This window comes from Mya arenaria, chromosome 4 (genome assembly GCF_026914265.1).
Source record: "Mya arenaria isolate MELC-2E11 chromosome 4, ASM2691426v1".
NCBI classification, from domain to species: Eukaryota; Metazoa; Mollusca; class Bivalvia; order Myida; family Myidae; genus Mya; species Mya arenaria.
Window position 1 is genome coordinate 42,741,780 of NC_069125.1, and position 25,075 is coordinate 42,766,854.

Below are 25,075 nucleotides of genomic sequence, written 5' to 3' on the forward strand. Positions count from 1 at the left end.
ATTTTAGGTCAATTTGAAATAGACAAATTTTGCATTTAAAATTTTGTGTTATCTATTAAGCAGTATTAAGAAGTAAGAATCTTACGTTTTAAAATAATCATTTCAAAATTAATGTAAACAGCCAATATATTAGCGCTTGCATTTATAAGTTCGGCACGTAAAAAGTCAAACATTATATAATTTTAATCCCGAATATTCTGAAAAAAAATACTGCTATGGCAATGGTTTAAAAGTTATTTAATCAATTATGGTGTTTAAAAGAATTGTCTCTCTCACTAGAATGCACCTGTATTTAGGATAATGTTGTGGGCACTCGCGTGTCCTCGGGTCGACCTTCTTGCACTTGGTTCTGTATATAGGTTCTTCCTGGTCGGGTAAATCTTGTATCGGTAAAACATGTCAAGCTCTGATTGTTTGAATCAATAGACAAGTGCGAATAGGCTAGCTTTAAACCTCATGAGTACTTTAAATTATAACGTTTTGGTCGATATTTATGTATACAACTGTATGAATAAATAATAAGGAAAACTTAAGGCCGTTTGTGATGTGACCCTTCGCTAGGTTGACTGCCTTTATGACGAGTGCTGCTAGTTCATCAGCCCTACCTATAACATCGTTTATTTACGTTATAAATATCGGTTCAGCGAGCTGCGCTGTTATTAGTTAATGCTGATGACACAAGCTAGCTGACTTGCTGGCTATATTTGCGCAAAAGCTTTAATAAGGTGTATGTTTCAACAAGTGTGTTGTATACAATTATAACTTAAGACGTGAAATAAACGGATACCACTGTAAATGCAGTAGAAGGATGATACAAATTCACTGTAAAGTCAACCGGGTGCCGACAAGCATGACTTGGATTAATTTTGTAAGTAAATTATAATTGTTGTTAATATTTTCAGAAATCATTTCTATGTTGTTTGTTTAGTGTAATAATTATGATTAACTCACAAACTCACTCACTCACTCGCTCATTCGCTCCCCCATTCGCTCCCCCACTCACTCACCCATTCGCTCACTCGCTCACTCGCTCATTCGCTCGCTCGCTCACTCCCTCCCTCCCTCCCTCGCTCACTCGCTCATTCGCTCGCTCCCTCACTCACTCACTCACTCACTCACTCACTCACTCACTCACTCACTCACTCACTCACTCACTCACTCACTTACTCACTCACTCACTCACTCACTCACTCACTCACTCACTCACTCACTCGCTCATTCGCTCCCCCATTCGCTCCCCCATTCGCTCACCCATTCGCTCACTCGCTCACTCGCTCGCTCGCTCACTCCCTCCCTCCCTCCCCGACCCTACCTTCGAAATAGCCGCCGAACCTACCGTTTTAAAAGTCAGATGGTAAAAAAGTGTGTTTTAAAGCTGCACTCTCACAGATTGAACATTATGACAACTTTTTTTTTATTGTTTTGTCTTGGAACAAGCCAATGTAAGTAAACCATAAGACTGCTGACAAACAATAGTAACAGATTGTTCTATTTAAGTTAAAAAAATATGATGTTTTATGCAATTTTCTTAACCCGTTAGTAACGCTTTAAGCCATAAACCATTATTTCTTGAACTGAAATGTAAAAATCTGCGATCTAATCTTTAATCACTGGTTCGCATATATTTACGCAAAAATTTGCTCATTCCAAGACAAAAAAAAATCAAACAAAAGTTGTAAAAACTGTGAGAGTGCAGCTTCAATATGTAGTTTAAACCTTTTATACTGAAGATTCCTTTAATACCATTCCCCAATAATGACAATTATGTTCTTATATAAAGCCTTTTAATTAAAAAAAACTACGCACCCTTCCTGTTTTTGAAAAGGATGTAACCCTAACCAAACCATAGTTTTTTGCCTGATGGCAGAACCCATAAATAGGATTTATTTTCAGAAGAATAGATTTTTCCCGTAAGTAAGGCCATATCAATTTATATTTTTTAGAAACTAGTTTCATAAAACATATATTATATATTTTCCCAAGATAAAGTGAGTATATATCGGTCAAATTAAGTCTACATTGAGAATAGTTTCAGAGGGTGATATGATGACATATATAAATATATATAGTGCACTCTTACTCCCAAATGAGATGTACCGCAATTAAAACAATTGTTTTTACATACATAAAAGGCTGAACTATCACACACTATGGTTCTTATGAAGGATACTGTGTAGATGCAGACAACGCGGTATTTCAATCTTATGAGACAACTGATGAACATTTTTAAGCACTCACAAATCATTTATTTAATAGTTGTGCGTTTTCAGCTTTTACATACACGGTTACAGTCTTGTTATCAGTAATTAATATTTTCCTTAAATGCATTATTTAGTTATTAGTTAAAGGTTTATAACTTAAAATATATGTTCGTTATATATGTGTATCTGTTGATTTCAAATAAGAGTGTCACTTAGATGAAAAGCGCCATTGTAAGCGTATTATTCTTAATGCAGAGTGGAGAAGAACTCAGCCGCAGTTGTTGAGTAGGTCAACGCTACACTGTCGAGTATATTGATTCGAGGATAACCAATGTTGGCGAGCTAGTTGTCAACGCTACACTGTCGAGTATATTGATTCGAGGATAACCAATGTTGGCGAGCTAGTTGTCAACGCTACACTGTCGAGTATATTGATTCGAGGATAACCAATGTTGGCGAGCTAGTTGCATGCAAAGAACGCGTGTTCTTGAAATGCGCAAAGTTGATCATCCAGACCCGATTTGACACAGCTAAAATTAAATGCATTTATAAGGATCTTAGCCCGCCATGTTATGTTAACAGTATTCTGATAAACGTGATATATTGATAAACCAATACATATATTACTTAAAATCTGTATCCGAACTTTACAAACATATATACATATAAAATACAGAATAATTAAATTTCAAAACTTTATAGTTTTTGATAACGTAAGTAGTCGAAAATTATATAACAGCCCACTAACGGATTCAGGGGGAGGGGGCGCATCCGGCGCCCCCCCCCCAGTCCAAGTTTACTTTTTATTTCAATAAAGGAGCCGATCCCCCCCACTCCCTACCAACATTTTAAACCAGATAAATTTCGTTTCTGGGGGATGGTACGCCCAAAGTTCTTCCTCTTCTTACTTCGAATCCTGGACCCGCCCCTGCTGTCGATTGATTCTTCGTAATATTCAGCATAACCTCAATAACCGTTCCAGAAAATCCAGAGCAGAATGCCGGGTAGAATAACCATACATGACAGTATTAAGGGCGTGGCGGCGATATGTTTCCTGGTACTGATATACAGGATCGGCTGGAACGGAGTAGCTATCAACCAGATTGTGCCAGGTATATATCTATTATAAACCAATAATTGCATTTATTTAAAATGATTTCTTTTTAAATAATGTCATATTTATTGAGAATTTTTAAAATTATCATATCATTGTATAATAATTTGCAAAAAAAGATAGTTAAACGCATGAGTTTATATTTGAATCATTACACCAAACATTTTAGTTTTGTTTATGTGCCCGATAGCATAAACTACATGGCTTGACATAACATTACTGAAAGCATGTAAACAAGTAAACAAATAATCAAGTAAACAAGTAAACACATATGTGTCCCCTTCAATATTTTCAAAATTATATTTTGCTTAGTTGTCATTGCCCACAAAGAAATATATCAATTTCTTTTTAATAATCAGTCAGTAACAAGTACAACAAGCAGTTGAGTATTTTTTATGTTTTACAACTAATGTTTTACATGGTACGAAGTAAACGGAAACATGATATTAAACCACAGACATGAGATGTTAAAGCTGTACTCTCACAGATTGAACCTTTTGACAACTTTTTTATTTTTTGTCTTGGAACGAGCCATTTTTTTGCAAAAAACTATGGAAACAAGTTATATAAGACTGCTGACAAAAACTCAGATTGCAGATTTTATACTTAAGTTCAAACATTGATGTTTTTCTTAATCCGTTCGTAATGGTTTAAGCCATAAAACATTACTTTTCAAACGGAAATATGAAAATCTACGATTTCATTTTTTGTCAGGAGTTTTATATCATTGCTTTTCAGATATTTACGCAAAATTTTGGTATTTCCATGACAAAAATAAAAGAAGTTGTCAAAATGGTAAATCTGTGGGAGTGCAGCTTTAAGAACCAATCCTTTAGCAGTTAAATTATAAAGAAAAGTTGTAATAAGGTTCTGAAGTGACATACTGTTAGTGAGATACATGTAACATCTTCAACATGAACTATTAAAGAAAATTAGTCGGTAGCGATTACGTCCCTTATTTATATAATCGATTGTACAAATTCACTATCGATCAACGCCGACGTAGGTCTTTCCGATCAATTGTTGTTTATAATCGATCATCGTCACAACACTTACTACATTCAAAACGTTCAGCTTTTGCGTCTACTTGAAGAAAGCCATCAACATTTCCAATTATGTCCAATTTCAGATATCAACATTATAAGCACTGTTGTTATTGAAAATCTGTCAATATAACAAAATGGACTGTTCCAAACTTCTTTTTTATTTTCAATTAATTAAAAATTCGTATCAAGCTTAACTTAAAGCTGCACTCTCTTTTTTATTTTTTACCCCTCAGAATGAGCTGATTTTGGCACTAATGTCTTCAATGCAGTTTTATGAGATAACTCGCATTAGAACATATTTCAATTGTTCAAACAACTGCCGAAAATTTTTATTTTTCGTAAAGCGTACTAACCCTTTTAGCCATAAAACATCAATTACCGAACATTCATATGAAAGACTTCGATCTATTTTTTTTTGTCAACAGCATTATATCACGGGTTTTTAGACACTTACGCAAGCAAATGGTTAATTCCAAGACAAACAATAAAACAAATTGTCAAAGGGTCAATCTGTGAGAGTGCAGCTTTAAGAGCATGCAATCTCTTTCGATAATACCAAAACAGTTATGTTTTTCTTTCGGAAATTGTTTGTACACTAATAAAACATATATCCATATTACAAAACATCATTACTTTTTTCAAATTGGGGCAGTTTTTAATAAATTCCATATTATACACCAGTCAATTGTAACAACGCCCCCCCCCCCCCCAAGGTCCGGGGAATAGCGGCGACTCTGACTTTCGGTCCATCCAACCCCGGCTAAAATCCCCGCCCTGCGGGGATGAATTGATGGTAAAATCCCCGCCAAATGCCCCCGCACCCAGTCCCTTGGGTTAGGCCCATTCCCCGCTATATTTTGTGCGAAGACAAAACCACTGCATTCACCCGCAACTGCGGGGCCACCTGAAAGGTAAAAACACGGCCAATTTCCCCGGCTATCCCCGGTATACCCCCGGACCTGGGGGGACCGTGGTTACAATCGACTGGTGCATTATATGATATATATGTTACATAGCCGTATTTGCGTTTATTCAATTTGAATAGTATGTACAATACGCATTATTCAGATCAATACATTATGTAACAGAAGGCATAATATTAAATAAACTACATAATACTATACATAAATAAGCATGTTATTTGTTCCTTAAGTGACATATGGTCCTTTAATTAAACGATAATATACTTATGCTCCAGTCAATTGTACCCCCCCCCCCCCCGACCAGGTCCGGTGGATAGGGAAATTTTACTTTCGGTCCAGCCAATTCCGGGTAAAATCAAACTGCTGGTAAAATCCCCGCCAAATGCCCCCGCATGGAGCAAAAACAAAACCACTCGGCACCGCGGGGCAACCTGATAGGTAAAAACACGGCCCATATCACCCGCTTTCCCCGGTATACCCCCGGACCTGGGGGAGGGGGGGGGGGGTGTTACTAACAACTGTCATTCCTGAACGAAATTTAAGTACAAAAGACAAATGTGACTATTTAAAAACTTTTTTTAACATAGTCTTTTTTCAATTGAAATTCCATTAGATCTGCCGTCAGTGGTGCTGATGACGATGCTTTTACTGCTCGTGGACATATGGCGCCTTCAGCCGGGACGTTCCCACTCTATCCGCAGCCTTCTGAAGCAGTACTTCCTCCAGCGCACCCTCTACATAGTCGGTCTTCTTATGCACAAACAGTTTAACAAACTCAGCAACAATGTAACCAAGCATCAAGCAGAGCTCCTTCTTGAAATACTGAAAACAAACGCCCAAACAAATGTCGGTCAGCACTTTGATATAGGATCTGTGCAAAGTGTAGATGAGTATAGAAGTAAAGTGCCATTAACACGCTACGCAGACTATGAACGGTTTGCTTCCGAGGTGTGCGACAAAGCTTCAGAGAATGTGTTCTTCCCTGGCCAGGCCGACTACATCGCTAAAACATCTGGGACAACTTCCGGCAGAAGCAAACTCTTTCCGAAATCTGTACGTTTGATGCGACGGACTGCTGGAAAATGGCTTCTCTTGTCTCAAAAATGTTTTCTTGAGATACATAGAAATAACTTTTTAAGGAAATGGTTAGCTGTGAGGGTTAATTCTAAGGCATGTTTTTCTGACGCAGGTATTAGAACGGGGCCGATATCGGGTTTAGGATCATCATATTCTTTAAATCCCTACGTCGTGCCCGATATTGTTCAAGACGTAGACAACGAAGAGGACGTCATATACATTAATCTTGTATTCGGATTAAAAACTAACGACATTTGCAATCTGTTTTTCTCGACGTCACAAATGGCTCTGCTCTATTTCCAAGTCCTCGAAAGGAAATGGACCACCATTTGCAGTGATGTTGAGAAAGGGGAAATCACCGGTACAAGTCACGTGACTGATGAAATGAAGCAGATTCTGGGACAGTGTTTGAATGGTCCGGATCTTGCCAGAGCGATGTTTTTAAGAAAGGAGTTTAACAAAGGATTTACGGACATTGTGACCCGTATTTGGCCAAATTGTCCTGGCCTCTTCTGTCTTGCCACTGGCAGTTTTCAAACACAGGTGAGCTTTTATGATTTATATATTTTAATTAGGATTTCGTTGAGAGATAATATTAACCCATACAAACTAACGTTTTTTTCTTTATATATTGTAAGTGACAGCAGACCTTTAAATGTACAATTTAAAGCGTACCAGTTCAATCAATACCATACTATGGCTTACGATTAGGGTCTTTATTGCCGATGCAGCATCATGCTAATGTAAAATAAGCCGATGCTGCATCGGCAAAGCCCATGCAGCATCGGCAAAGCCCATGCAGCATCGGCAAAGCCCATGCAGCATCGGCAAAGCCCATGCAGCATCGGCAGAGCACCATGCTGCATCTGTCAGCCCAATTACAATTTTATTGTTTTACTAAAAAAGATGTTTTTCCATGTAGAAAAAAACACTTTAGGTATAATATGCAGTATTATACACGAAATAGTACAGACCACTTCGTACATCCTGACAGTATACTTCAATGTTTGCGGGCTGACAGGTTGGTCACTGTTATGTCAGGAGGTCCTCAGCGGTATGTAGTACTATGTACTATTGCTTAATAACTATTAAAATAAATTATTGAATAGTAAATTGTAAGCTTAAGCAAACTATAAAATTTACAGTTTTCAACATGAAATAAAATTGCACATATATATATTCATCAAAGGACACTATACGTTTGATAGTAGACAGGCCTCAGGCCTGTATGTTTAACTTTGCAATGAATGATCATTTGTTGGACACGTGTGTCAGTATTCATATATGATTTTAAAGACAAACTGAATTTCGCTGACCGTTCCAAGCCCCAACATTGAACTGTAACGATATTCGTGTACCTGTTATTGTTCTATTGTGCTGTTGTGGTCTGTTACTATTTTACTCTGTGCCTCTTGACAGCACAGGCGGCAGTATCGTTGACAGGACTCATCCTGTTTGCCATTTTATTTGGGGGCAATTTGTTGAAAAAATAAGTTAATTATGAACTTTACAAAAAACAGCACTGTCCGTACGAGGGCGTTAGCAAGTCAAACTTAAATAAGTAATGATATAATATATTAGGATTTTTTCATATATATATATATGTTTTTATTTATTTCATATTATTATTTAATTATTATTATATTTTTTATGGGGGGGGGGTGTCGTGGAAAGTGAGGTGGGTCCTGTCAAAGGTACTGCCGCCTGTGCTTGACAGGGGACATCTAATGAACTTGTCCGTGTAGTTTAAATTGTATTCTTAGAGAACTCGTGATCTTGTGAGTTAACACCAAGTTTAAACTTCCACAAAGTTTGCACCTTATACTGGCACCCCAACATTTACCACAGGAGACATGTTGTTGTGTGTGTAGTGCTTGTTGTGTGTGTATATCTCGTTCAGTGTAATGTTGGTCTTGATCGCAGTCCCTTTAAACAAGATATTGATTTGTCATCAAAGCTCATGTAATGGTCTTTTTTGCAATGATCTTGTCGTATATACATAAGTTTAATCGTATGTTTCAATCTTTATTTTTTCCTGCGGCAATATAAGTTTCTAATTACCTTAAAGTTATAGGAACGTAAGATCACGGAAATACTTAAATGTTATTTACACACATACAGTATATATATATGTATTATAAATATATATTCATATATATTGATATATCCGTGATTTGATATAAAATATGATATAGTCAAATGGATCAAGCGTGCGATGGCTCCAAACGCCAGCCCCAAATATCACAACCATATGTATCATAATTATATATCTCTGTCTCAATCACTACAAATGTTTTACTCTATTTAATATGCATCATGGTTCAATATACTTCAGCCAAAACTATGATCGAGAAATAGATAAAAAATAACAATGTGCACTGAAATCAGTATGTTTTGCTCCAACACATTTTTTCATTGGAATATTGAAGTTTTTATCAACACAGTAAGTGCAGAAGGATGGCCTTGTTGTTGTCCATGAGTACAGAAGGGTGGCCTTGTTGTTGTCCATGAGGACAGAAGGGTGGCCTTGTTGTCCATGAGGACAGAAGGGTGGCATTGTTGTTGTCCATGAGGACAGAATGGTGGCCTTGTTGTTGTCCATGAGTACAGAAGGGTGGCCTTGTTGTTGTCCATGTGTGCAGAATGGTGGCCTTGCTGGTGTCCATGAGGAAAGGGGGATGGTCTTGTTGTTGTCCATGAGTGAAAAATGGAGGCCTTGTTGGTGTCCATGAGGACAGGGGGGTGGTCTTGTTGTTGTCCATGAGTGCAAAATGGTGGTCTTGTTGTAGTCCATGAGTGCAGAAGGATGGTCTTGTTGGTGTCCATGAGGACAAAAGGGTCGCCTTGTTGTTGTCCATGAGTACAGAAGGGTGGCCTTGATGTTGTCCATGAGTACAGAAGGGTGGCCTTGTTGTTGTCCATGAGTACAGAAGGGTTGCCTTGTTGTTGTCCATGCGTGCAGAATGGTGGCCTTGTTGTTGTCCATGAGGGAAGAAGTTTGGCCTTGTTTGTGTCCATGAGGGGAGAAGGGTGGTCTTGTTGTTGTCAATGAGGACAGAAGAGTGGCCTTTTTGTTGTCCATGAGTGGAGAAGGGTGGCTTTGTTGGTGTCCATGCGGGCAGAAGGGTGGCCTTGTTGTTGTTCATGAGTGCAGAATGGCGGCCCTGTTGTTGTCCATGAGTGCAGAAGGTTGGCCTTGTTGTTGTCCATGTGGACAGAAGGGCGGCCCTGTTATTGTCCATGAGTGCAGAAGGGTGGCCTTGATGTTGTCCAAAAGTGCAGAAGGGTGGCCTTGTTGTTGTCCATGATGACTGAAGGGTGGCCTTGTTGTTGTCCATGCGTGCAGAATGGTGGCCTTGTTGTTGTCCATGAGGGAAGAAGTTTGGCCTTGTTTGTGTCCATGAGGGGAGAATGGTGGCCTTGTTGTTGTCAATGAGGACAGAAGAGTGGCCTTTTTGTTGTCCATGAGTGGAGAAGGGTGGCTTTGTTGGTGTCCATGCGGGCAGAAGGGTGGCCTTGTTGTTGTTCATGAGTGCAGAATGGCGGCCCTGTTGTTGTCCATGAGTGCAGAAGGTTGGCCTTGTTGTTGTCCATGTGGACAGAAGGGCGGCCCTGTTATTGTCCATGAGTGCAGAAGGGTGGCCTTGATGTTGTCCAAAAGTGCAGAAGGGTGGCCTTGTTGTTGTCCATGATGACTGAAGGGTGGCCTTGTTGTTGTCCATGAGTACAGAAGGGTGGCCTTGTTGTTGTCCATAAGTACAGAAGGGTGGCCTTGTTGTCCATGAGTACAGAAGGGTGGCCTTGTTGTTGTCCATGTGGACAGAAGGATGCCCTTGTTGTTGTCCATGAGTGCAGAATGTTGGCCTTGTTGTTGTCCATGAGGACAGATGAGTGGCCTTGTTGGTGTCAATGAGGGCAGAATGGTGGCCTTGTTGTTGTCCATGAGGACAGATGAGTGGCCTTGTTGTTTTCAATGAGGGCAGAAGGGCGGCCTAGTTGTCCATGAGTTCAAACGGGTGGTCTTGTTGTTGTCAATGAGTGCAGGAGGGTGGCCTTGTTTTTGTCCATGCGTGCAGAAGGGTGGTCTTGTTGTTTTCCATGAGTACAGAAGGGTGGCCTTGTTGTTGTCAATGACTACAGAGGTGCCTTGTTGTTGTCCATAAGTGAAGAAGGGTGACCTTGTTATTGTCCATAAGGACAGAAGGGTGGCCTTGTTGTTGTCCATGAGGACAGAAGGGTGACCTTGTTATTGTCCATGAGTGCAGAAGGGTGGCCTTGTTGTTGTAAATGAGTACAGAAGGGTGGTCTTGTTGTTGTTAATGAGTACAGAAGGGTGGCCTTGTTGTTGTCCATGAGTGGAGAAGGGTGGCTTTGTTGGTGTCCATGCGGGCAGAAGGGTGGCCTTGTTGTTGTTCATGAGTGCAGAATGGCGGCCCTGTTGTTGTCCATGAGTGCAGAAGGTTGGCCTTGTTGTTGTCCATGTGGACAGAAGGGCGGCCCTGTTATTGTCCATGAGTGCAGAAGGGTGGCCTTGATGTTGTCCAAAAGTGCAGAAGGGTGGCCTTGTTGTTGTCCATGATGACTGAAGGGTGGCCTTGTTGTTGTCCATGAGTACAGAAGGGTGGCCTTGTTGTTGTCCATAAGTACAGAAGGGTGGCCTTGTTGTCCATGAGTACAGAAGGGTGGCCTTGTTGTTGTCCATGTGGACAGAAGGATGCCCTTGTTGTTGTCCATGAGTGCAGAATGTTGGCCTTGTTGTTGTCCATGAGGACAGATGAGTGGCCTTGTTGGTGTCAATGAGGGCAGAATGGTGGCCTTGTTGTTGTCCATGAGGACAGATGAGTGGCCTTGTTGTTTTCAATGAGGGCAGAAGGGCGGCCTAGTTGTCCATGAGTTCAAACGGGTGGTCTTGTTGTTGTCAATGAGTGCAGGAGGGTGGCCTTGTTTTTGTCCATGCGTGCAGAAGGGTGGTCTTGTTGTTTTCCATGAGTACAGAAGGGTGGCCTTGTTGTTGTCAATGACTACAGAGGTGCCTTGTTGTTGTCCATACGTGAAGAAGGGTGACCTTGTTATTGTCCATAAGGACAGAAGGGTGGCTTTGTTGTTGTCCATGAGGACAGAAGGGTGACCTAGTTATTGTCCATGAGTGCAGAAGGGTGGCCTTGTTGTTGTAAATGAGTACAGAAGGGTGGTCTTGTTGTTGTTAATGAGTACAGAAGGGTGGCCTTGTTGTTGTCCATGAGGACAGAAGGGTGGCCTTGTTCTTGTCCATAAGGACAGGCGGGTGGCCTTGTTCGTGTCCATAAGGACAGGCGGATGACCTTGGTGTTGTCCATGAGTGCAGAAGGATGGCCTAATTTTGTCTATTGTGACAGAAGGGTGGCCTTGTTGTTGTCCATGAGGGCAGAGAAGTGGCCTTGCTGGTGTCCATGCGGACAGGGGGGGGGGGTGGTATTGTTGTTGTCCATGAGTGCAGAATGGTGGTCTTGTTGTAGTCCATGAGTGCAGAAAGGTGGTCTTGTTGTTGTCCATGAGGACAGAAGGGTAGGCCTTGCTGTTTCCATAAGGGCAGAAGGTTGGCCTTGCTGGTTTCCGTGAGGGCAGAAGGGTAGGCCTTGTTGCTATCCATCAGTGCAGAAGCGTAGGCCTTGTTGTTGTCCATGATGGCAGAGGGTAGGCCTTGTTGTTGTTCATGATGGCAGAGGGTAGGCCTTGTTGGTGTCCGTGAGTGCAGAATGGTGGTCTTGTTGTAGTCCATGAGTGCAGAAAGGTGGTCTTGTTGTTGTCCATGAGTGCAGAAGGGTGGCCTTGATGTTGTCCATAAGTGCAGAAGGGTGGCCTTGTTGTTGTACATGATGACTGAAGGGTTGCCTTGTTGGTGTCCATGTGGACTGAAGGGTGGCCTTGTTGTTGTCCATGATGACTGAAGGGTGGCCTTGTTGTTGTCCATGATGACTGAAGGGTGGCCTTGATGTTGTCCATGATGACTGAAGGGTGGCCTTGTTGGTGTCCATGAGTACAGAAGGGTGGCCTTGTTGTTGTCCATGTGGACAGAAGGATGCCCATGTTGTTGTCCATGAGTGCAGAATGGTGGCCTTGTTGTTGTCCATGAGGGAAGAAGGGTGGCCTTGTTGTTGTCCATGTGGACAGAAGGGTGCCCTTGTTGTTGTCCATGAGTGCAGAATGGTGGCCTTGTTGTTGTCCATGAGGACAGATGAGTGGCCTTGTTGTTGTCAATGAGGGAAGAAGGGCGGCCTAGTTGTACATGAGGACAGAAGGGTGGCCTTGTTGTTGTCCAAGAGGACAGAAGGGTGGCCTTGATGTTGTCCATGAGTTCAAACGGGTGGTCTTGTTGTTGTCAATGAGTGCAGAAGGGTGGCCTTGTTGTTGTCCATGAGTGCAGAAGGGTGGTCTTGTTGTTGTCAATGAGTGCAGAAGGGTGGCCTTGTTGTTGTCCATGAGGGCAGAAGGGTGGCCTTGTTCGTGTCCTAGTTGTACATGAGGACAGAAGGGTGGCCTTGTTGTTGTCCAAGAGGACAGAAGGGTGGCCTTGATGTTGTCCATGAGTTCAAACGGGTGGTCTTGTTGTTGTCAATGAGTGCAGAAGGGTGGCCTTGTTGTTGTCCATGAGTGCAGAAGGGTGGTCTTGTTGTTTTCCATGAGTACAGAAGGATGGCCTTGTTGTTGTCAATGACAATGTTGTTGTCCATAAGTGAAGAAGGGTGACCTTGTTGTTGTCCATAAGGACAGAAGGGTGGCCTTGTTGTTGTCCATGAGGACAGAAGGGTGACCTTGTTATTGTCCATGAGTGCAGAAGGGTGGCCTTGTTGTTGTCAATGAGTACAGAAGGGTGGTCTTGTTGTTGTTAATGAGTACAGAAGGGTGGCCTTGTTGTTGTCCATGAGGGCAGAAGGGTGGCCTTGTTCGTGTCCATAAGGACAGGCGGGTGTCCTTGGTGTTGTCCATGAGTGAAGAAGGGCGGTCTTGTTGTTTTCCATGAGGACAGAAGGATGGCCTAATTTTGTCTATTGTGACAGAAGGGTGGCCTTGTTGTTGTCCATGAGGGCAGAGGAGTGGCCTTGCTGGTGTCCATGAGGACAGGGGGGTGGTCTTGTTGTTGTCCATGAGTGCAGAATGGTGGTCTTGTTGTAGTCCATGAGTGCAGAAAGGTGGTCTTGTTGTTGTCCATGAGGACAGATGGTTGGCCTTGCTGGTTTCCATGAGGACAGAAGGGTAGGCCTTGCTGTTTCCATAAGAGCAGAAGGTTGGCCTTGCTGGTTTCCATGAGGGCAGAAGGGTCGGCCTTGTTGCTGTCCATGAGTGCAGAAGGGTAGGCCTTGTTGGTGTCCATGAGTGCAGAAAGGTAGGCCTTGTTGGTGTCCATGAGGGCAGAAGGGTAGGCCTTGTTGGTGTCCATGAGTGCAGAAGGGTTGGCCTTGTTGGTGTCCATGAATGCAGAAGGGTAGGTCTTGTTGCTGTCCATGAGTGCAGAAGGGTAGGCCTTGTTGGTATCCATGATGGCAGAAGGGAAGGCCTTGTTGTTGTCCATGAAGGCAGAGGGTAGGCCTTGTTGTTGTTCATGATGGCAGAGGGTAGGCCTTGTTTGTGTCCATGAGAACAGAAGGATGGCCTTGTGTTTGTCCATGAATGCAGAAGGGTGGCCTTGTTGGTGTCCCTGAATGCAGAAGGGTGGCCTTGTTGGTGTCCATGAGAACAGAAGGATGACCTTGTGTTTGTCCATGAATGCAGAAGGGTGGCCTTGTTGGTGTCCATGAATGCAGAAGGGTGGCCTTGTTGGTGTCCATGAATGCAGAAGGGTGGTCTTGTTGGTGTCCATGAATGCAGAAGGGTGGCCTTCAGTGTGTCCATGAATGCAGAAGGGTGGCCTTGTGTGTGTCCATGAATGCAGAAGGGTGGCCTTGTGTGTGTCCATGAATGCAGAAGGGTGGCCTTGTGTGTGTCCATGAATGCAGAAGGGTAGGCCTTGTTAGTGTCCATGAATGCAGAAGGGTGGCCTTGTTTGTGTCCATGAATGCAGAAGGGTGGCCTTGTTGGTGCCCATGAATGCAGAAGGGTGGCCTTGTTGGTGCCCATGAATGCAGAAGGGTGGCCTTGTTTGTGTCCATGAATGCAGAAGGGTGGCCTTGTTGGTGCCCATGAATGCAGAAGGGTGGCCTTGTTTGTGCCCATGAATGCAGAAGGGTGGCCTTGTTGGTGCCCATGAATGCAGAAGGGTGGCCTTGTTGGTGCCCATGAATGCAGAAGGGTGGCCTTGTTGGTGCCCATGAATGCAGAAGGGTGGCCTTGTTTGTGCCCATGAATGCAGAAGGGTGGCCTTGTTTGTGTCCATGAATGCAGAAGGGTGGCCTTGTTGGTGCCCATGAATGCAGAAGGGTGGCCTTGTTTGTGTCCATGAATGCAGAAGGGTGGCCTTGTTGGTGCCCATGAATGCAGAAGGGTGGCCTTGTTTGTGCCCATGAATGCAGAAGGGTGGCCTTGTTGGTGCCCATGAATGCAGAAGGGTGGCCTTGTTTGTGCCCATGAATGCAGAAGGGTGGCCTTGTTTGTGCCCATGAATGCAGAAGGGTGGCCTTGTTGGTGCCCATGAATGCAGAAGGGTGGCCTTGTTTGTGTCCATGAATGCAGAAGGGTGGCCTTGTTGGTGCCCATGAATGCAGAAGGGTGGCCTTGTGTGTGTCCATGAATGCAGAAGGGTGGCCTTGTTGGTGCCCATGAGTGCAGAAGGGTGGCGTTGTTTGTGCCCATGAGGGCAGAAGGGTGGCCTTGTGTGTGTCCATGAATGCAGAAGGGTGGCCTTGTGTGTGTCCATGAATGCAGAAGGGTAGGCCTTGTTAGTGTCCATGAATGCAGAAGGGTGGCCTTGTTTGTGTCCATGAATGCAGAAGGGTGGCCTTGTTGGTGCCCATGAATGCAGAAGGGTGGCCTTGTTGGTGCCCATGAATGCAGAAGGGTGGCCTTGTTGGTGCCCATGAATGCAGAAGGGTGGCCTTGTTTGTGCCCATGAATGCAGAAGGGTGGCCTTGTTGGTGCCCATGAATGCAGAAGGGTGGCCTTGTTTGTGCCCATGAATGCAGAAGGGTGGCCTTGTTTGTGCCCATGAATGCAGAAGGGTGGCCTTGTTGGTGCCCATGAATGCAGAAGGGTGGCCTTGTTTGTGTCCATGAATGCAGAAGGGTGGCCTTGTTGGTGCCCATGAATGCAGAAGGGTGGCCTTGTTTGTGTCCATGAATGCAGAAGGGTGGCCTTGTTGGTGCCCATGAGTGCAGAAGGGTGGCCTTGTTTGTGCCCATGAGTGCAGAAGGGTGGCCTTGTGTGTGTCCATGAATGCAGAAGGGTGGCCTTGTGTGTGTCCATGAATGCAGAAGGGTAGGCCTTGTTAGTGTCCATGAATGCAGAAGGGTGGCCTTGTTTGTGTCCATGAATGCAGAAGGGTGGCCTTGTTGGTGCCCATGAATGCAGAAGGGTGGCCTTGTTTGTGTCCATGAATGCAGAAGGGTGGCCTTGTTGGTGCCCATGAATGCAGAAGGGTGGCCTTGTTGGTGCCCATGAATGCAGAAGGGTGGCCTTGTTGGTGCCCATGAGTGCAGAAGGGTGGCCTTGTTTGTGCCCATGAATGCAGAAGGGTTGCCGTTTTGTTGTACATGTGGTAAGATGGGTGGCCTTATTTGTGTCTATGATGAATGAAGAGTGCTACCAAAGAGGGCATGGTGCGAAACCTTTCAATAACACTCTTGTTAAATCATATCATTGCCGTTGATATTCAGCTTATTGACACATGAATTAGTGAAGACTAAAACCAATTCGAAGTTGGTGCTCACGTTGTTTCCGGTGTCATTTAATAGTAATTGATACCGGTTATATTAAAGAAATATTGCACACAACTGAGGATCATATGACATTATAAGGACCGGCCAGTAAGCCACCCAAAGTGTATATGGACCGAGGCGTAAGCCGAAATTTATTCAACTTGTGCGGAACATTTTTTTTTCAAACAAATTGATGCGGTAAATCCGCGGAACGAATCATTAATGTGATGTGGCCTAAGGCCATCATGTAATTATGGTAAATGGAATATTAAGATTTATATCACCCATATCAAATTTTATTTAATTAGCATATATACAGCATTTTAGGATCAACCTTACATAAAATGTTAACATGGTATACGAACTATAATGTTATAAACGTTACAGTATATGTTCAAACATGTTTTAATATAAAATAATTAATAATCAGATCTGATAACTTGTGCTGCAAGTGCATATATTATTCTATAGGGCTTGAATAATATGCATGTCATGTGTGTCGATGCAATAACTAGAATGCTCAAATAATTTTAGAATTTCCAGCAAATGAAATTGCAGATGTGCAATTATTAAGTACTGGACTTAATCATTCAGAATTGCAACTTTCGCGGGTGTTAAAAGGTCCGCCTACTGTCACTCATCCAATTCACAATCCCTGCGTCAGATTTTGGGTTGTCAATGTTTCAGCCAAAGTGGCTGTATTCTAAGTCAGTAAGATGACCTGAAGTAATATTTTTATTATTAAGAAGGGCTTGTACCCTCATTCTGACCATTCATTATCATAAAGAATTTACTTCATGTCATCTAAATATTACATAGTATATGTTTGCCCGGTGGTCTTGTTCTCTCATATTTGGACTGCATTATAGTAGTTTATTCAACAGTAGTTTGTTTCCGTTGCCTAGGCCTAAAAAATACATTTGGTTCGGGTTACCCGACCCTACCTACGGAATAGGCGCCGACCCTATCGTTTTTATAGTCAGTTTGAAAAAAAAAAATGAAAAACTAAAAAAAATAAAAAAAATAAAAATTATTTTTTAATTGCTTTTCAATATGTAGTTTAAACCTTAAATGCTTCTACAGAAGATAACTTTAACACCATTCTCCAATGATGAAAATGATATTTCTTATATAAAGCCTAATAAAAAAACTAAAATAAAATAAAATAAAAAGCCTACCTACCCTACCTATTTTTGAAAAGGATGTAACCCTAACCAAACAATTTTTTTAGGCCCTACTAACAGGTATAAGACATGCATGCAGTACGCGGCCTCGTGGACGAATAGTTTTATATTTACTTGAGTTTACTTTGCCTTATTTCACATTATTTGTCGTTTGTCGTTACAGGCTGACATTGTAAGAAACAAGTATCTTGGCGAAGTGCCTTTATTTTCGCCATTCCACGCCGGAAGTGAGGCTTTCTACGGAATTAATCTTCACCTCCACGAACCAGAGATTGCCTACACCGCTATGTCGCCTTTTATTTTCTTCGAATTCATCCATGAAAGTCAGCTCAATGAAACAGATCCTGATACGTTACTTTGTCATGAGGTAATTAAGAGTTGTTTAAATAATAATTGCCTTCATTACAGTTTTAACAATTTAATGATCAATTACAATTAACTGCGAACTGTTGCTTACTAGGTTTTCAGGTAAGCGGACTTGTTTCTCACTTAGGCGCCCTGGTTTAGTTGCATTGCCTTGGCGCATGCTAGTTTGGTTTGTGGTCACCAGGGCAGACTATAAGTATCTTCCATGGCCAAGAGTGTAAGATAGGTTCATTCCGACCCGAGCGTAGGGTGTTTTGCGGAAACGAGGTTTACCGCGAATGGTGCCTGAAAACTGTTTTATGGTGACATTTGAAGCGAGAAATAATTAATTAGCGTTCTAAATATTACCATAAGACAAGATTTCCTTGATGCTACTGACGACAGTCTTCAACAAGGGAGGTAATTACAATGTGGTAAAAGGAGTTCCATACGGGCAAGATAAGAATATCTAGCATGGTTAAATTATTGGATCTACTTATCTGAGGTGGGAGAAAAGTTGGTTCACACCGACTAAGAAACATCGTGCCAACGAGAGGTATAATGTTATAGCTTGTTTCACACTCGTTGTAAAATGAAAAAGTTTTACTTAAATATAAGGTTCCGTTCACACGATATGTTTTAACCTAGGTGCTTAAGCGCATTTGCTGGCTTATGTTTTATGTGGTTCAACTACAATTAAAATATATGAGAAATAAAGGATGGATTCTACATGTAATTGATCAGTTTTTAAATGATATAAACGTATATGGGATAATTAGAGATTTTATCATAAATGTTTCGTCAAATTTCAATTTGAATTAATGCTGAAACAAAAGCATTTCCTAAAACACACGTGCGTATTAAAGCATATCTTGTGAATGCATTGTGTCCTCTAGGGTTCAGAGGCAGGCCATAAAAACGCTTTATTAGAATAGCTTCATGAAAATCATTTTGATTGTTTAAGATGTCACTTTATATTCGTCGCTGCATAATGGTTAGGCTAAACAAAACACTGATTGTTTTCGACTTCACTGCCTCTTAATAAAAGGGTAGGTAGGGCCGCGACTTTTTTAAAGTTGTCTATGAAATCCCTCTTCCAAACAACGCCATTGGTCAATGTCTTCGTTAACCAGAGTGCTTTACATATGACGTCAATATACTTCTATAGGCGCCTTTCCGAATATTTTTTTTGGAAAGGAACTGTTAAAAACACATAATCAGATGTCAATACAAAAATAGGATCGGGTGGGGAAAACATAGTATGTCGAGAAACCGATCACAGACATTTGTTTTATTACGCCTTACACTTTTATTGACTGCATTGTCCATGTTCGTCACGTAGACACCTCATGCCTCACTTCATCTGTTCATCATGTTGCTATCAAGTAACTGATTGTTATTGATGAATCTTTATTGAGTAAAATGCATCTATATGTCTAGACGCAGACTGACGTTATCTTTAAAGTGACACGTGTATTCAAAATCAATACAAACACATGTATAACAAACATCAATTTGGACTGATAAACCTTTAACTACTTACTAAATAAGGCATTTTTGGAACAAAATAATTACTGATAACAAATCGTAACCGTGTTTGTAATTGCTAAAAACGCATAGATATTTAATAATTGGTGAATGCTATAATATTTACTGTGCTCTTCTGTCGTGTCATAAGGTAGAAATACCGTGATTTTCTGCACTTTTATTTACAGTTAAACTCATAATCTTTCATAATCGTCATTGTTTTCGACATTGATTCATCAGTTTTGGTAAATTAAAACAATATTTTTAATTGTGGTTAATCTTATTTGGGAGTAATGATGCATCTTTAAGAAAAAGGGACACACTGTAATATAATACGCATTAAGCATATTTGGTTTATGTTCAAACTAGGGCAAGTATGTTATGGTTGTAAACATGTTTATTTAGGTCAATGGCATATATATTAAAACAATATCACTAAAGAACGTCAATAGTTTCCCGGGTTACACATCGAAAAACTACTCATGTGTACATATATTACTATTTCACAGTCGTTAAATAGTTTGTATTTGTAATAAGTCCGTGTAGGCGTTCCATTTTATAGCAAAACATTTATAAAGACTGTGTGATCAAACATCATCAAAGGCTAAAAGGTGTTTCCTTCAATTTAATATATATCTCTGTCACCAAATTATAGCGTGCTTTTTACTTTTTAGTTAAATACGTATTGCTTCAATAAGTCAGTTCAATATCTGCGGTGACAGAAACATTGCTCCTTTAATAAGTATACAAACTGTTAAACAGTCGGTTAATACCTTCGTAACTAGCACATTGGACGTAGGATGAGGGTCCGGAAATATAGGTCTTGTAATTAAAATGTGTAAGGCAGGCTATTCAAAGATAGTTCCGCACTAGCGTCTGAAAGGGTCTAATACTAACTTTGAGTGACTGGTTCTTACTTCAAAAATTAAGCAACCGACTCAAGCACGATAAACATATAAATAGCTTTTGTATGAACGTTAAAGGAAATTAATTTGGGTGTGACAGGGAAGTTATATGAGTGGTAAAGGAAGGAAATTTGAGTGTGTAAGGGAGGTAATTTGAGTGTGTATGGGAGGTAATTTGAGTGTGAAAGGGAGGTAATTTGAGTGTGTATGGGAGGTAATTTGAGTGTGAAAGGGAGGTAATTTGAGTGTGTATGGGAGGTAATTTGAGTGTTAGAGGGAGGTAATTTGAGTGTGTATGGGAGGTAATTTGAGTGTGTATGGGGAGGTAATTTGAGTGTTAGAGGGAGGTAATTTGAGTGTGTATGGGAGGTAATTTGAGTGTGTATGGGAGGTAATTTGAGTGTGTAAGGGAGGAAATTTTAGTGTGTATGGGAGGAAATTTTAGTGTGTATGGGAGGAAATTTGAGTGTGTATGGGAGGAAATTTTAGTGTGTAAGGGAGGAAATTTGAGTGTGTAAGGGAGGAAATTTTAGTGTGTAAGGGAGGAAATTTTAGTGTGTAAGGGAGGTAATTTGAGTGTGTATGGGAGGTAATTTTAGTGTGTATGGGAGGTAATTTGAGTGTGTATGGGAGGAAATTTTAGTGTGTAAGGGAGGAAATTTGAGTGTGTAAGGGAGGAAATTTTAGTGTGTATGGGGAGGTAATTTGAGTGTGAATGGGAGGTAATTTGAGTGTGTGAGGTAATTTGAGTGTAAATGGGGGGAAATTTGAATGTTAAAGGGACATACAATACGTATTACACAGAGGACATTTAAGTGTTAAAGGGAGGTACTCTGAGTTTGAAGGGAAGTTATTTGAGTTAGAGAGTAGGTTATATGAGTGTTAAAGGAAATACATATGATTGCAAAAGGGGAGGTAATAGGAGTGAACAGTCAAACTGTTATATATGTGTCTAAACTAAACGACGTCGCTTTTGGGATTTAGGTGACGGTTGGTGAGCTCTATGAGATAGTTGTAACCACGTGGGAGGGGCTGTACCGCTACAGGAGCGAGGACGTTGTCCAGGTGACCGGTTTCAATGGCACCATCCCGAGATACAAGTTCTGCAGAAGGTGGGTGTCCAGCGATATGAATATTAGCATACTTAACGAGTTTATTTGCATTGTACATTGCAATGGACGAAATCAAACTCATGTGTTGGTGAAGGCTAATGAGAGACGCAGATTTAAATGAAAATGCTTAGCATTCATTTAAAATACAATGGTATTCTACACAAATGTAACTGAATATTGTAACGTGAGATGTCGGATATGCTGTCCTACTGCCTTTGCACATTATTGCAAATCTCATATCTTCTACATTTTACACAAGGTTACATATTCACATTAAATTGTACTGAAATAATGCTCTCCTAGTCTGCTAGGTAATCATTCAGCTAAATTAACGGGTCACCGCACTACACAGGAAGATAAGATTAATTTTCCTGACTGTATTGTCTTTGACCTACAAACTTTTAACTCAAAATACGTTAATTACAAAACATTTTAATACAAAATGTATGCCCTTTTTATGTCGACGTTAGAAAAAGCAAGCATGGTTCTAGTAACGTCCTGTTTTGCATTCGGAATACCTCTTACATTTTCAGTCGAAAAATACCTCTGATGTATATGGACGGTTTACAATGTCAGAAATATTTACAGATTAACTACGCTGCAAGTAGATCGCGTAGTAATTTCAATAGAGCAGTTCAATTTAATGGATTGATTCTTGATAGTCTTAATTATATGTGAAGTAATACACTTACTGGCAATCAATTTAAACTAAGTAATACAAATACACGTTAAAACTATACAATTAACTATGACCATTATTTAAATTTTGCGAACTACTTCTAATGATGTACCGGCATACATCCGAGGAAAATGGCCAAGGTGTTCCGAATGCCTATTTCGCTGACCGCTCCTAGGCGGTGACCCACAACATTTATTGATAGAGATGTTTTCTTGCATGTGTTGCCTGTCTGTGGTCATAGCCGTGTACTTTTACACAGGGTCTATTTTAAACGTTTTACTACTGTGCTTTTTCCTGTTGTTTTTCTTTGTACTATTAATATAAGGCGCTCGAAACAATGCCTTGTGTCGTGTTGACAATTGCTTCTTTTTAAAGAGTTGCGAAATGCACCAGTCAATTTTAACAACGCCCCCCCCCCCCCCAGGTCCGGGTGTATACCGGGGATAGCCGGAGAAATGGGCCGTGTTTTTACCTTTCAGGTTGCTCCGCAGTGCCGGTTGAATGCAGTGGTTTTGTCTTCGCACAAAATATAGCGGGGAATGGGCCTTACCTAGGGTCCCTGGGGTGCGGGACATTTGGCGGGGATTTTACCATCAGTACGACCCGGCAGGGCGGGAATTTTAGCCGGGGTTGGCTGGACCGAAAGTCAAAGTCCCCGCTATTCACCGGACCTTTGGGGGCGTGGTTTCAATTGACTAGTGCATAACCAGGAAGTAAATTGACGTCACTATTTTTTTTTTTTTGAAGATAGTACTAAGAACTGAATGAAAGCGCGGAGATTTGAAAGATAGCACCATTTTTGAACGGTGTGCAACAAACAGTGCAGCTAGGTGATTTCTCCAACCATCTTGGTATTAAATAAAAAACAAACAAACCACATTTCAGCACATTAAAGATACTTAGCATGCAAGCTATCCTAATCTTCACGCATATTAATGATAAGCCTAATTGTATACTGTCGAGTTCATTTTAAATGTAGAACACGACGGAATATGAAATAAGGCGCACGGTTCAATAACTCATAGTGCTTTTTATTTCCTTTATCACAACTATATCTTGTCAGTAAAGACAACACAATTAATGATTGTATTATGTTATCATTCATTTGTATGTCGCCTATATGTGCTAGACTGGATCGTTAATTCCCATAAAGAGCCACAGAGAAACAATAACCTCTGTACACTTTATAAGAAGTATTTTCTCTTGTTCATTTAAAGTACAATCCCATAACATAATCAGATACTCAGACAACTGAGCACCGATTCAGGACAAGCCGACATAAGCACGTAATTAACTGGTGCATCTGTCGAAAACCCTGACATCGCGAGACAAATGCAACATAACAGGTATATCACTCTGTTGGTTCAAACAGGAAAAGACGTAACAAATTATAAAGTACTTCAAACTGCAAAACAAACCATCTTATTTTTGGAAGATTCATTCGACGTGCATCACATTATATATCAATTATAGTTTGGGAGATTGAGTAGGAGGCATACATTCTGTGTACGGCATGTAATGCGCACATATTTCTGAAGTTGTAATGCACCAGTCAATTGTAACCACGGCCCCCAAGGTCCGGGGAATAGCGGGGACTTTGACTCTTGGTCCAGCCAAGCCCGGGTAAAATCCCGGCACTCACCCGGCACTTCGGGACCACCTGGAAAGTAAAAACACGGCCCATTTCCCCGGCTATTTCCGGTATACCCCCGGACCTTGATGGGGGGGGGTCGTGGTTACAATTGACTGGTGCATAAAAAATCCGTAGGCTCTGTTTTACTACGATAGAAATCAGTCCAGCCCCGCTGAAAACTGGCATTTCTCCCACCACAGATAAGTAGATCCAATAATTTGACCATACTAAACATTTTTATCTTGCCCAGGGGCGAAGATAAAACAAGTACCTTTATGGAACTGGCGACAAACCATTTCACAAACCACCGCCTGATGGAGCTCTGTCAAAACAATATTTTTGAAACAAGTTTGCCGAAGTGTTTGGGCAACTTATTACATAATCAAATTCCGGAAATGATACGAAGGATGGGCTCTATAAACGCTATGGACTGCCCTTTGTTTTATTTAAAATGTTGAAAAAAGAGAAAAAAATATAGTCTTAATTCGAAGCAAAATGATGCCTCTCGACGTAGCATTTATGACGTAATTTACCACGTGGTATTCACACACTGCATCTAATTATCACTCACAAGTCAATCATCCTGGGTTTGCAAGAAAAAACACGACCTCGGTGAGCCTGCAAATACTTCTGACATCTTTATTCATTGCAGTAACCCCCTAAAATGTAGGTTCAAAAACAGCCTTACATCCTCGTCAGTGCATAAACTTATATTGTCGGTAGTTATTAACTAGTTTGGTTACCTATGAATAGACTAAACGGGTAAGCCAGGGTAACTTTTAGTATGTCTGTATATATATGTAACCTGTCGATAGGTGACCCGAAACAACTATTGACCTTAGTCAGGTGATGAACCATAAAGGAGCAGACTTATGAGCAATCAGATGTGTCGGTTATGGTAAAGAACGCCATTCAACAATTTTATAAATGATTAAATCCGTTTATGAATTTATATGTGTTGTAAATTTCTTGTTATTCCACTTTTTATTTAATTTTCAGTGTCTTAACCGACCTTCAAATGAATTCGACGGTCATTTGATAGAGGGGTAATGGCGGTGAAAGATGGACTTATTCTGTTTCTTTTATGCTAAAATATAAGAAAAAAATATATTCAATTGGCGTTGAGGGGAAAATCACGTGAAAATAATTTAAAACAACTTTAACCCTGCTTAATGTATAAACGCTTCGTTACTGGAACCAAAATCTAATATCAAAATATATGTTTTCACCGCAGTGCAAATAACAGCAGTGAAAGTGATAAGTTATTTCCAGTGATAGTAAAGAAGAAACAACAACAACAACAACAACAACAACAACATGAATTAAATGTTAAACTCGAGTCTAGCAAACTTTGTGGCACTGGTCTGTTAGACTATACGATTTTTGCTTGTCAAAGCACACCCTCGTTTGTAGAGATATAATCCAAATTAGGAGAAATCACAATAACTGTACATATTGATGCCTCTACCACGTGGTTTTAAGACCGAAAGGTATGTTTGCCT

The 25,075-nt window shown here is 41.0% G+C and overlaps 1 protein-coding gene across 2 annotated transcripts in view; it reads left to right on the forward strand.

Annotated features, from left to right (window-relative positions):
• The window catches only part of LOC128229973 (uncharacterized), a 44,229-nt gene that overhangs the window by 16,466 nt on the left and 2,688 nt on the right, over positions 1-25,075 (forward strand). Inside the window, exons 1-5 of one of the 2 annotated variants that reach the window (XM_052941915.1) lie at positions 659-868; positions 3,184-3,313; positions 5,898-6,904; positions 17,536-17,739; positions 21,134-21,261. In XM_052941915.1, the coding sequence (XP_052797875.1) occupies positions 809-868; positions 3,184-3,313; positions 5,898-6,904; positions 17,536-17,739; positions 21,134-21,261 (1,529 nt within the window). In that variant the 5' untranslated portion in view covers positions 659-808. Of the gene's footprint in view, positions 1-658; positions 869-3,183; positions 3,314-5,897; positions 6,905-17,535; positions 17,740-21,133; positions 21,262-25,075 lie in introns of those variants that run through there. The other variant, XM_052941913.1, reaches the window with a different exon arrangement.